This window comes from Microcebus murinus, chromosome X (assembly GCF_040939455.1).
Source record: "Microcebus murinus isolate Inina chromosome X, M.murinus_Inina_mat1.0, whole genome shotgun sequence".
NCBI classification, from domain to species: domain Eukaryota; kingdom Metazoa; phylum Chordata; class Mammalia; order Primates; family Cheirogaleidae; genus Microcebus; species Microcebus murinus.
The window spans coordinates 96,887,440-96,900,851 of NC_134136.1; the positions used below are offsets into that span (position 1 = coordinate 96,887,440).

The window sequence follows — 13,412 nt, forward strand, 5'->3', positions numbered from 1 at the left end:
TGCAATGTCAAACTAAAAATTGAAAATACTAGCCAGGCATGGTGATGCATACCTATAGTTGAAGCTATTGGGAGGCTGAGGTGGGAGGATCACTTAAGACAAGGAGTTTGAGGCCAGCCTGGGCAATATAGTGAGATCCCATCTCAAAATTTTAAAGAAAATTTGAATACTGTTTTTTTCAATTGATAAATAAAAATTGTATATATTTATCATGTACAACATGTTGGTTTGAAATACATATACATTGTGGAATGGCTAACTGGATACTAACATTTTAATAATAAAACTGTATTGTTAATATAAAAATTTAATTTTTAATTTTTATATTTCATGTGTATTCTTTTATCTCCAAAGTTTATTACAGGATGGTGATATTCTGCTTCAGCCAAATACTGATGTTTAACATGAAGCTGCTTTGCATTCAGCCAAAATATATATTTGGTGCCCCCTCTAAAAATAATATACTAAATAAAAATGATATGAATAAATACTTGGCTACGTGTCCTTTATTTAAAATAGTTACTTCAGAGAAACCTGAAATGATTTGTAAATTAAGTCACAAATTTATTATAAGGAAGAATACCTTGATCTTCTAGAATTCAGGTGTTCTTTGCTGCCATCTTGCATCCTCTATCTTGTCTCTTCTGCTGCCACCAGATAGCTTCTGCTACAGCTAAATTCCAGCAACCAGCAGGATTCAATTCAGTGCTCTGTTTTGACTGCTGGGTCCCTAATGAGAACACCAAGTCAGTTGAATAATTTAATTTTTAAGCTGGAAACAGAAAAGCACAATCAACTCATTTCCTATATATTTGGGGCTATCAGATAGCCACATGGTAGCTGGTACTTGTCCCAGTAAGTGGTCCAGACAAGGCTTCAGGCTAACAAAAGAGAAGCCATTTCAATTCTTAAGTTAATATTCTCCTCCCAGGGAAGAATATTGTTAAAAACTATGAGTCATATATGAGCAAACAAAGGTCAGATCAAATACAATAGTGTACCAATAATCTTAGTATAGTTTTAAGCTTTAACAACTTCAGAAGTATAAATTCTATGAACTTATACAAAACATCATTTGAAAGTAAAATTATTACTTACCTTGAGATATCTTAAAAAAAAAAAGAAAAAAGAAAAAAAAAAAGAAAGTAAAATTATTTAAATTTCACTTATGTTTATTTGGTTTTGTGAATTTTTGAACAGTAAATGTATTTTAATTTTTTGTTTCAGTCAACATTTGCCATCTACTGTTAGAGGAACTAAAAAATGTAAAACTTAAAATTTTTTTAAAATTCACAAAAGGAAATAAGCATATAAGAAATTTAAATAAACTTTACACATGATGGTTTTTGCAAGTTCATAGCATTTATACTTCAGAAATTATCAAAGCTTAAAACAGCACTAAGACTTCTGGGACACTTGTATATGGAAAACTGTGGAGTCACAGGCTCCTTGAATATAAACTTTACATATATAATTTATACTCAGCTCTGTCCAAAGAAAATTGAAGCCATTTATAACAACACATACACACAAACAGATGTAAAACTGAGTCATAAGACTTCTTGGAGCTGGAAAGACATGTTGCTAAGTGATTAAAACTTTAGGAAAAGTATGAGAGATAGAGGCAAATTAGTAGCAATATCTATAATACAGGTTTCTTGTATTTTTACTTATTTATACTTTTTCTTAAGATGGTATTAAGTTCTCTATATTTTGGTATAATATTATTGCTAATGATGCTTTTCCAGGAAAATTAAATAGCTTTTAAAGATGAACATTAATAGAATACAGAAAAACAATAAATATTAGTTTTCCTTCCTGTTAGAGATTATCTAGTTCAGTGGTTCTCAACCTTGGCTACACAATGCAATGACCTAAGGAGTTTAAAAAGTATAAATGCTTGGGTCCCAGTGAGCTTCTGATTTAATTGATCTAAGCTACTAAATACGCATCTGGAATTTTAAAAGCCACCTGGTGATCCTAATGTGCAGCCAAGGGTGAAAACCACTGCTCTAGTTCAATATATAATCAGGTATACATCAACATTAAAATGCATAGACGTTCAGAACTCCAATTTTTAACTGTTAGCACTAATCTTAAATTTTATAATAGAAGAAGTTGAAAAAAGAAACTAATCAACACGAATAAATGGCAAAAACATATTGATTGAAATAACCCAGACAGAAAGAGGACCTATTGCATCATTGTCTTTAAATAAGTTTTTAAAAAATCAGAACGTAGGGGGAAGGGAGGATTGACTGGGAAGGGACCTGAGAAGGAAATTCCTGAGACAGAAATATTCTCTATTTTGATTAGGGTACATGGATATATGCATTTATTAAAAGTCATTGAAATGGGGCTGGGCGCAGTCGCTCATGCCTGTAATCCTAGCACTCTGGGAGGCCGAGGTGGGAGGATCGCTCAAGGTTAGGAGTTCAAAACCAGCCTGAGCAAGAGCGAGACCCATCTCTACTAAAAATATAAATTAATTGGCCAATTAAATATACATAGAAAAAAATGAGCTGGGCATGGTGGCGCATGCCTGTAGTCCCAGCTACTCAGGAGGCTGAGGAAGAAGGATGGTTGAGCCCCGGAGTTTGAGGTTGCTGTGAGCTAGGCTGATGCCATGGCACTCTAGCCCCGGCATTAGAGTGAGACTCTGTCTCAAAAAAAAAAAAAAAAGTCATTGAAATGGACAACTGAGATCTATATGTATGATTTCGCTATATGTAAATTACACTTCGATGAAAAGAACGAATCGACCACAATTAATTTAAATCTGGATACCTATGACAGAGAAGTAGACGATTATTACTTCAGATCATCCCCAAACCCACGCTAGATTAAAAGGAACAGCAAAACCCAGACCAGAAGTGGCGAGAATGCAGAGCAGACAGCAGGGAGGGCCAAAGCCTAAGAAATAGCTAGAAGGGTAGGCGCCATAACCCAGCTGCCGCCTACAATGCGGCGCCCGAATGTCCCACAAAAATAAGCCCCCGCGCCATTTTCCGGTCTTCTCAAGCCCACCCGTGTGTCCCCGCCGGAAGAGTCCGGAGAGAAACGTCGCCACTGCGGGAAAGGAGCCGGCTGTAGCTTGGTTCCTGTGCGGATGCTGGGGCTGTGAGGCGCGACGCGGTCGGCTGTTTGCGGCGCAGGGAGCAGGACATCAGGGCTCGCCTTCCCTCCTCTGCCGCTGCCGCCGCCATGATTCCTGTGTCGCTGGTGGTGGTAGTAGTGGGTGGCTGGACTGCAGTGTACCTGACCGACTTGGTGCTGAAGGTGAGGGCCTCGGGCCTAAGGCTCAAGCCCGCGGTGCCCAGGGCTGGAGCGGAAGGCCCTGCTTTGCCACCGGCCTTCTTTTCTCTTCCCCTGCTTCGCGCCTCCCGGGCTGGAAGCCGCGCGGCCGGTACCCACGTGCGGCCTTCCGCGTGGCGCGTCAGCCCAGTGGAGTAAATAAAGCGCTGCTGGCCGCGGGAGGGGTGTGGCGGTCTGCCCGGCTGCCGCGGTCGCAGTGCGGAGCAGTTCAGGCCCCTCAGCTTTTGGGTCCTTCCCGGGAGGCGCCGGTGGTAGTCTTGGGAGGGACTGGGCCCTGCCAGACCCCGCAGCAGCAGTGCACCAGAGAGGAAAATAAAACATCTGCTTAGGAAAGACATTTTTTTCTCTCGTGTTTTTAAAAATCACGACCCTCTAAAGACTCTGGTATTGGGATGAATCTAAGTCAAGTCGTGATTTAGAGTAGTGGTCTCAAATTTTAAAATGCATATGGTCATTTAGTGTTCCAGTTAAAATGCAGATTCTGATTAAGCAGATCTGGGGCAAGGCCTAAGATTCTGCATCTCCACCCAGTTCCGAGTGCTACTGATGCTGCTGGTCCAGAGACCATACTTCAAAGTAGTATACCAAAGTAGCAAAAGTATAATCAGTTTCTGACTACTCGAATTCTGATTTGCACCCTGCACCCCTTTCTGCACACTAACCACACACACCCTGGGTGCACGGTGCATTTTCAATTATTTGGAAAGGGTAGCAAAAAATTAGCAGTTGTCTGACCACATGCTTCAAGTAGCCTTTTGGAATTGACTGGGGGTGGGGCAGAAAGTAACAATATTTGTGGAATAAGATCATATAAATTCTCAAATGTTTAATGAAACTTCCAATTATGAATAATAAAGCCTTCATGTTATGAATACCATTTTAAACAGAAAACGACAGTATTGTGTGTTTTAGATTTAACAATAAAATGAAATGAGACTGTGCTTTGCTGCATTTAAACTTGTAAAGTGCAGGAGGTTATACGGTATAGTCTTTAGAGTAAGGGCCAAGCTCTGCCACTTCCTAGCTGTTATGACCTTGGGCAAATTACTATTTGTGCCTCAGTTTGTCATCTTTAAATGGTGATAATAACAGCATCTCCTGAGATTATAGAGAGGACTACATTAGTGTATCCACATAAAGTTTTGCTACTCAACTTGAAGTTGAAGGACTGGCAGTGCTTGCATTATCTGGGAGCTTGTTAGAAATGTAGAGTGTCAGGCCTCACCCCTGAGCTACAGAAGCAGAATCTGCATCTCAGCAAGATCCCAGGTGATTCCTCTGCACGTTTGTGTTTGAGAAGTGTGGATATAAAGTACTTGACATAGTGTCTGGTACTAGTGGTTAGTTATCCTAACCACTAGCAATACAGACCACAGTGATTTTGTTTTTTGGGAAAAAAAGCCACATAATTTCTTCATGTTGCATAAAAAGCCAAAATAAAAAGAACTTTTCAAACCTCTACAGTCTCTGTAACAAGTGTGTGAGGTGATCAGGATGTCACTCTAATTTCAGTGACAGCCCCTAACTCCCTAAGAGAGCACTATAACCTGAGCAAAAGACCTAACATTCAGAGTTATCTGTCTGAGGAATGGAGAAACCTCAACTGTTAGGAGCCTGTACCTTCAGCTTTTCTGCTTCTGGCTTGATATGTTGTTCCACCTTTGGTTTTTCTAGGATTTATGAAGTAGACATCTGCCGGAGGTATGTATCACTCTCCTTTTCCAAGTTCTGGAAAACAGGCAGGTTTTAAAAACCACCTGAAGACTGAGAGCAGAGAACATTACAGATCCAAAGCAAATAAATACCTATATTCAGGTGCAGGTCATTTTTTATGATTGTGATAGGGCTGAAATACCTTTCTGGGATAGAGTTAAGTTTTTCACATGAGTGGGCATCAATATGACAAAATACTTACTGCACTTACTGTAACTTTGTCACGTATAAAACCCAGCCTTATGTTATCCAAAATCCTACATTAGTCAGGGACTAAAACTTCTCTAAAGATAAAACTCTTGATGGGGCTGTGTATAAGCAGTCATCCCCACAACTCCAGAGAATTTAAGAGATGTTACTGAGACCAAGATGGCTTTATATAAGTTTTGTATTTTTATTTATTTATTTTTTCTTTTAAATTTTGATTCTTTTCCTTTTTCTTCTTCTTCTTTTTTTTTTTTTACTTTTGTTTTAGGGAAAGTTTTGTACTTTTATATGATCAAAATCAGCCTAACCCCTTAGAGTTGTTGCTCAGAAGAAGGTAGAAAGCACTGATATCAACTAACCTGTCCTTTCTGTTGGATTGGTCGAGGGTCTTTTTAACTTATAACATAGGCTTCCAGACCTGTGTTGTCCAATATGGTAGCTATTAGCTACATGTGGCTATTGAGCCTTTGACATGGAGCTAGTCCAAATTGAGATGTGTTGTAAGGGTAAAGTTGACACCAGATTTCAAAAACTTAGTGCCAGAAAAAGTATCTCAACAACTTCTTTATACTGATTACATGTTGAAATGATATCTTGAATATTTAGGGGTAAAAATATATAAAAATCTGTTTCTGCTTACTTTTAAAAATTCAGCTACTAGACAATTTAAAATTATATATGTGGCTTGCATTTGTGGCTCACATTATATTTCTATGGGACTGTACTCTACTCTTTTTTTTATTTTAGTGTATTATGGGGGTACAAGTATTAAGATTACATATATTGCCCATGCGCCCCTCCCCCCCTCGAGTAAGAGCTTCAAGCATGTCCATCCCCCAAACGTTGCACATCTTACTCATTGTGGTTGTATATACCCATCTCCCCCTCCACCCTCCCAAGACCTGACAAATGTTACTCCTATATGTCCACTTAGGTGTTGATCCGTTAATACCAATTTGCTAGTGAGTACATGTGGTGCTGGTTTTTCCATTCTTGAAATACTTCACTTAGTAGAATGGGTTCCAGCTGTATCCAGGAATATACAAGAGGTGCTATATCACCATTGTTTCTTAAAGCTGAATAGTATTCCATGGTATACCACATTTTATTAATCCACTCATGAATTGATGGGCATTTGGGTTGTTGCCACAGCTTTGCAATTGTGAATTGTGCTGCTATAAACATTCGAGTGCAGATGTCTTTTTCATAAAGTGACTTTTGATCATTTGGGTAGATGCCCAGTAGTGGAATTGCTGGATCAAATGGTAGATCTACTTGTATCGCTTTGAGGTATCTCCATATTGCTTTCCACAGAGGTTGAACTAGTTGGGACCGCACTCTTTTAAGCAGGGGTCAGCAGACCTTTTTTGTAAAGGGCCAGATAGTAGGTATTTTAGGCTTTGTGGGCCACTTGGGGTGTCTGTCATGTACTCTTGTTTTTTGTTGTCCTTTTTTTTATAATCTCTTAAACATGTAAAAATTATTCTTAGCTCACAAACTGTATGAAAATAGGGTATAGGCTTGATTTGGCCTATGGGCCGTAGTTTGCCAAATGTTAACTTCAGCAGACGAGCTAGCCTGAGACCTTTAATATTTAGAAGAATAAACATGAAGCTTTAAGATTATAAACATTTGAGCAGTCAATATCTCTATTTCCTGTAGAAAATACTTCTTTTTTTATTTTCTTATACATTATGAATTATTCTTCAAAATTGAGTGATGTGGAACTTTTCTTTCTCTTTTAGTCATCTGTCTATTTTAAGCATTCTTATGAAGACTGGCTGGAAAACAATGGATTGAGCATCTCCCCTTTTCATATAAGATGGCAAACTGCTGTTTTCAATCGTGCCTTTTACAGTTGGGGACGGCGAAAAGCAAGGATGCTTTACCAATGGTATTTTCACTTTCTCTTTTTGGTTTAAATTAATCATTGTGATCATGAGAGATAGCTTGTTAAGTCATTTCTGTCATTTTTCAGTATACTGAGTTTTTAAATATTGATATATTAAAACTTTCTGATTTCATATAAACATATGGGATTGTATTGTGCTTTTGCGTACATTAAAAATCAAAGCCTTTATGTTGTTTTATGGTTAGGGGGGTTACAATCATCTTTGGAACACCCAGGATATACTGACAGGTTCTGTAGTTGAGAGAATGTGAGGGTAGCGTATGGCATATTTTTTGTTAAAATCTTTTAGCTCCAAACAGATTAGAGCTAAATATAAACAATCAAATCATCAAAGAGTTAGCAGAAAGTACAACAGCAAGTCAAACACATACGTACTAGACAGAATGAAATAATGAAGATAAAAGCAGAAATCAATGAAATGGAAAGTATACAGTAGAGCAAATCAGCAAAGCCAAAAGTTAGTTCTTTGAAGAGATTAATAAAATTGACAACTCCCTACCATGACTGATTAAGGAAAAAAGAAACACAAGTAACTGAAAATTAGAATCTGCACTAGTACAGATTCTATAGACACTAAAAAATAATAAGACTAAGGCCGGGAGTGGTGGCTCACGCCTGTAATCCTAGCACTCTGGGAGGCCAAGGCGGGTGGATTCTTCGAGGTCGGGAGTTCAAAACCAGCCTGAGCGAGACCCCGTCTCTACTAAAAATAGAAAGAAATTAATTGACCAACTAAAAATACGTATACAAAAAATTAGCCAGGCATGGTGGCACATGCCTGTAGTCCCTGCTACTCGGGAGGCTGAGGCAGTAGGATCGCTTGAGCCCAGGAGATTGAGGTTGCTGTGAGCTAGGCTGATGCCATGGCATTCACTGTGGCCTGGGCAACTATGTCTCAAAAAAAAATAATAATAAGACTATTATGAACAATTTTATGCCTATAAATTTGACAATTTAGATGAAATGGACAAGTTCCTTGAAAAACACAACTTATCAAAAAGTTAGAAAATGCAACAGATTATTCCCAACTATAGAAGGGTAACTTCTAATTATTAAAATAGTGAAAGGAAGAAACTATTAAATTTTACCATGTTAATATTTAAGCTCATTTATCACAAAATAAAGTTAAAATACAATGCAGACAATAGAATAGGTAGATGAAAAAGGATGGAGGTCTAAAATATCAAAAGAGCTTTCATAACTATATGAGAACAAGATCAAAACAATGCTATGTAAACGAGTAAATACATGAGAGGAAACAGACTTTTTTATTGAAAATAATATTCAGCCTCTTTAGTTATCAGAGAATGTAAAGTATTAGAACTGCTTAAAGAAACTAGTGCCCATGCTTCAGTCAAGTATTTGAAGTTCATGGTCAGGTGCGGTGGCTCATGCCTGTAATCCTAGCACTCTGGGAGGCTAAGGCAGGCGGATTGCTCAAGGTCAGGAGTTCAAAACCAGCGTGAGCAAGATCGAGACCCCATCTCTACTAAAAAATAGAAAGAAATTAATTGACCAACTAAAAATATAGAGAGAAAAAATTAGCTGGGCATGGTGGTGCATGCCTGTAGTCCCAGCTATTCGGGAGGCTGAGGCAGTAGGATTGCTTGAGCCCAGGAGTTTGAGGTTGCTGTGAGCTAGGCTGACGCCACGGCACTCTATTCCAGGCAACAGAGTGAGACTCTGTCTCAAAAGAAAAAAGTATTTGAAGTTCAGGTAGGAAAAAGAGGCAGGTGAAATTTTTAGCCATTATTTTGAAGCTACAAAATGTGGCTGGTCAGTGAATTTGCTAGTCCATGAATTGCAAGGAATTGTACATTTATGTGATTTTTCTTCCTTTTGACAGGTTTAATTTTGGAATGGTGTTCGGCGTAATTGCCATGTTTAGCTCATTTTTTCTCCTTGGAAAAACGCTGATGCAGACTTTGGCACAAATGATGGCTGACTCCGCCTCTTATTCTTCCTCCTCTTCTTCCTCTTCCTCCTCATCTTCTTCCTCTTCTTCTTCCTCTTCTTCATCCTCTTCCTCATCCTCCTCCTCCTCTCTTCACAATGAACAGGTGTTACAAGTTGTGGTAAGTACCTTCTTTTTGTTTTAAATAACTTTGTTGAAATAGAGATATAAGAAATTTCTTCTGGCTAGCATAACTCCTATCCATAATATAAATATGAAAATAAAAGTCACAATTTTTCAAATTACCTGCTAAAACAAAAACCATTAGTAAGAATACAGCAAGAAATTGTTGTGATATTTGGTAGTAGTTCTAGTAATAGTAACAGAACAAATAGACCACTGTGAAGACTGTCAGTAATTACACAGATATTTGACTTCATTCATGTTGTCTTCTTAAGATGTTCAATAATTGTTACTTTCAAGGAATAAGCATGCTGATTTAAGTTCTTTATAGTTGATAAATAAATTACATTTTAAGCCTATGGAAAGTGTTCCCCTTTCCTCTTTTATGGCTTTTAGCATCTAACCAATAATATCTTTTTTGAGACAGAGTCTCACTTTGTTGCCCAGGCTAGAGTGAGTGCCATGGCATCAGCCTAGCTCACAGTAACCTCAAACTCTGGGCTCAAGCAATCCTACTGCCGCAGCCTCCCGAGTAGCTGGGACTACAGGCATGAGCCACCATGCCCAGCTAATTTTTTCTATATAAGTTGGCCAATTAATTTCTTTCTATTTATAGTAGATGGGGTCTCACTCTTGCTCAGGCTGGTCTCAAACTCCTGACCTCGAGCAATCCGCCCGCCTCGGCCTCCCAGAGTGCTAGGATTACAGGCGTGAGCCACCACGCCCAGCCAATAATATCATTTTAATTAAAGGTAAAAGGCCTTTCTGAATGGTTGCTGTGATTTCTTAATGTGAAGAAGAATGTACTGAGTTATACTCCTTATACTATAAATTATTTATAATACTTCTCACTTTAAAGCACATGTGTAGACCTGTACCTTATTGTTTTATGTCTTCAGAGTTTAGAAGGGGAGACTCTATATTGGCTCACTTTTAGTTCACATTTTTACATTTATAGTTCCCATTTCCATAAGTCATGGATGTTATATTTGTAGTCATGTTTTTATTAATGGAATAGACTGTTTAAGGGTTAAAAACATATTTTTTTTCCTCATCTCTTTGTGGCCTCTACTAGGCTGGGTCACTGGGAAGATTTAGAAGTCATTTGTAGAGAATGATAAAGAATCTGTCCTATGGTGATAGCTCTTTCTTAGAGGTTAAAAGATTCACCCGATATGGCTCATAAGAAATGACTTATTTCTTCAGCAAACACCGAGTGTGTCCTCCCTACTGGCCATGTGCTAGGTACTGCTTATATGGGGAACACAATCCAATTCTAGCATTCATGGGGCTTTTAGTCTAGAAGGAAAGTCGCTGTGATTGTGCTGCAGTTGGACACCGTACAGGTGTTGTGGGAACAGAGAGAAGGAGCGTGAGATGTGCCTGGCACTAGGAAGAGACTAAAGGGAAAACGTCCACAGAAAGATGTGGAGAGTCCACATAGCCTGGGAAAGGAAGATGGAAATTGAATATCCCAGTAATAGAGGGAAAATATGACATGGAAAGGCAGAGGGAATACTAGCAATAATAAAACCTAGTTAATATGCAGTGCTTCCTGTGTGAGGTTTTTTGTGCCTGTTTTATTTTATTCTTGTAACAATCCAGAGGTAAATATTAGTGTTATCTCTAGTATTAGTGTTATCCCTGACTTACAGATGAGAAAATAAAGGCACAGAGACATTAAGTCACTTGCTTGTGGTCACAGCTAATAATTAGCGGATCCATCATCACTGACCTTAGAACCTACACACATTATGCTGTACTCCTATTAAGAAAGACAAATACTTATTCGAGGAACTATAAGTAATATTGACCTGTCAATGAGGTATATGGTGGAAGGACAGGTAGGAGTGGCAGTAAGAGAAAAAGATAGTACAGGAAATAAGATGGGAGACATAGGTGGGGTCTAGGTTACGAAGGGCCATCCTAAGAGGTTTTAATTTCACCTGTAGATAACACTTCTGCACAAAATAGACCAAAGTTGGTTAGAAGGAAGATGTGGAGATCATTTAAGAGGAGTAATTCATGTTAGAAGTGATAAATTTCTAAACCAATTCATGTTAGAAGTGATAAAGATCTAAACTAAATTAGTGGTAAGGAGGATGAAGGGGATGGATTCAAATGATCTTTTGGAGGAGAGTTCTTAGACCTTGGTGATTAATTGTATGTAAGGCTTGAGGGAGAAGGAAGAGTTTAAGATGACTCAGGTTACACGATTGGTTATCATACATCAAGAAAGAGGATAGGAAAGAAAAAGCCAGTTTGAAGGAAATGTGATCATTGACCTGTCTGCCTGCTAGAATTAGAATGGCAAAATGTTGTTTAGAGAAGAAATTATTTCTTCTCTTTGCTTCTCAGTTTATTCATAGTGCTCACAAAAATATTGACTCTCTTAGGAGAACCATGCTTTGGAACCATTAAGTCAGCTGTCCTCTGTAGTTCACCATACGCATTTATTTATAAGATTAAGAATGTTATGTCTCCTGACTTTGATATGAGCTCTTGTAGCTTAAAGAACATATTTTCTGCTTGCTCTATAATTCCCTACAGCCTTGTTCAGTATTAATTCCCCAAACCCTGGCATTCTTTGTTGTTGAAAGTATTCTGTATTCAATATTCTGGTACATCTAATACCCTATGTGATCATAGCAGAGACAGATGGGCAGTCATGTACTGTTGCCAGCAAATAAGACCTACCATCTGTTGGTATAGTCACACACTCAAATTCTTACCTTATCTTACTTGTTATTACATCCAAAAAACAATAAAGAGAAGGAACAAATATCCTCTTGCATCAAGCTTACTGATTTAGTAGGAAAAGGTAATTTGGATATTTTGTCATAAAAATAAAAAGGATAAAAATAAAAGGATATTTTGTCATATAGAGGGGATGTATGGCAATCTTAAACACATAAATTTAGAGAGGGGTCAGAGAAAAGAAAACTACTGAACAGATACCCGAGAACCTGGGAATGGAACAGGTATATAGAAAAAGGGACATTGATGCTCTTGAAAAAAGTTGGTCAATAGGGTCTGAATAAAGAGAATTTCAGATAATGAGCATCATAAACATGTCCATACCCTTTTGCCCTTTACTTCCATATTTAAGACTCTTGCTTAAGGAAACACTGCCAAATATTAAAAAGAAAAAGTAGCCATCAAGCTCTTTAGCCTAACATTATTTATTATGGAAGAATTAGAAGCAGCAAAAACATCTAATTGACGAATGGTTAAATTATTGGATTGTCATTCAATGAGATATTATGCATACCGTACATACATTAAAAATGATGATTATAAAAACTCTTTTCACGGCCGGGCGCAGTGGTTCATGCCTGTAATCCTAGCACTCTGGGAGGCTGAGTCGGGTGGACCGTTTGAGCTCAGGAGTTTGAGACCAGCCTGAGCAAGAGCGAGACCCCATCTCTACTAAAAATAGAAAATAAATTAGCTGGACAACTAAAACTATATATAGAAAAAATTAGCCGGGCATGGTGGCACATGCCTGTAGTCCCAGCTACTCAGGAGGCTGAGACAGGAGGATCATTTGAACGCAGGAGTTTGAGGTTGCTGTGAGCTATGATGATGCCACGGTACTCTACCCTGGGCTAGAGAGTAAGACTCTGTCTCAAAAAAAAAAAAAAAAAAAAGACCTTGAAAGAAAAAAATTTCAGATTAGTATTTATATGAATATAGAATGAGGATGACATAAACATAAAACTAATGGCAGAAGACATGAATTTTTTTATGTAACAATAGCACCTTTATCTTTTATTTTTTAAAGACTATTTTTTTAGAGCAGTTTTAAGTTCATAACAAAATTGACAGGTTAGGTACAGAGGTTTCCCATGTACTTCCCACCCCTACACATACATAGCCTCTCTCATTATCAACATCTAATACCAGAGTGGCACTTTTGTTATAATTGACATCATTATCACCCAGAGTCCATAGTTTACATTAGAGTTCACTCTTGGTGTTGTAGGAAACCATGAATATTGGTACATTTGACTACCTAAAATTTTTTATATAGCAAAATAAAATTAAAAGGCAAACATACTTCGTAATACATTTATGTCATGTATTACAGAGGACTAGTACTAGTATTTGAAGTAATCTGACAGATCAGTTTTGGAAAAGATAAACACTTTAGGAGAAAAAAATGTCAAGTCACAAGTAGGCAACTCA

At 37.9% G+C, this 13,412-nt stretch overlaps 1 protein-coding gene and 1 long non-coding RNA gene across 2 annotated transcripts in view; one reads left to right on the plus strand and one right to left on the minus strand.

Moving 5' to 3' along the window:
- LOC105882363 (uncharacterized) overlaps positions 1-3,075 on the minus strand; it is a 29,520-nt gene extending 26,445 nt beyond the window's left edge. The window contains exons 1-2 of the long non-coding RNA XR_002222997.2: positions 2,788-3,075; positions 584-730 (exon numbers count right to left, since the gene is read on the minus strand). This is a non-coding gene — a long non-coding RNA (uncharacterized LOC105882363). The remainder of the gene's footprint in view (positions 1-583; positions 731-2,787) is intronic.
- MBTPS2 (membrane bound transcription factor peptidase, site 2) overlaps positions 3,061-13,412 on the plus strand; it is a 43,183-nt gene continuing 32,831 nt past the window's right edge. The window contains exons 1-3 of the mRNA XM_012784620.2: positions 3,061-3,279; positions 6,981-7,129; positions 8,994-9,222. Coding sequence (XP_012640074.2) covers positions 3,205-3,279; positions 6,981-7,129; positions 8,994-9,222 — 453 coding nt within the window. The 5' untranslated portion in view covers positions 3,061-3,204. The remainder of the gene's footprint in view (positions 3,280-6,980; positions 7,130-8,993; positions 9,223-13,412) is intronic.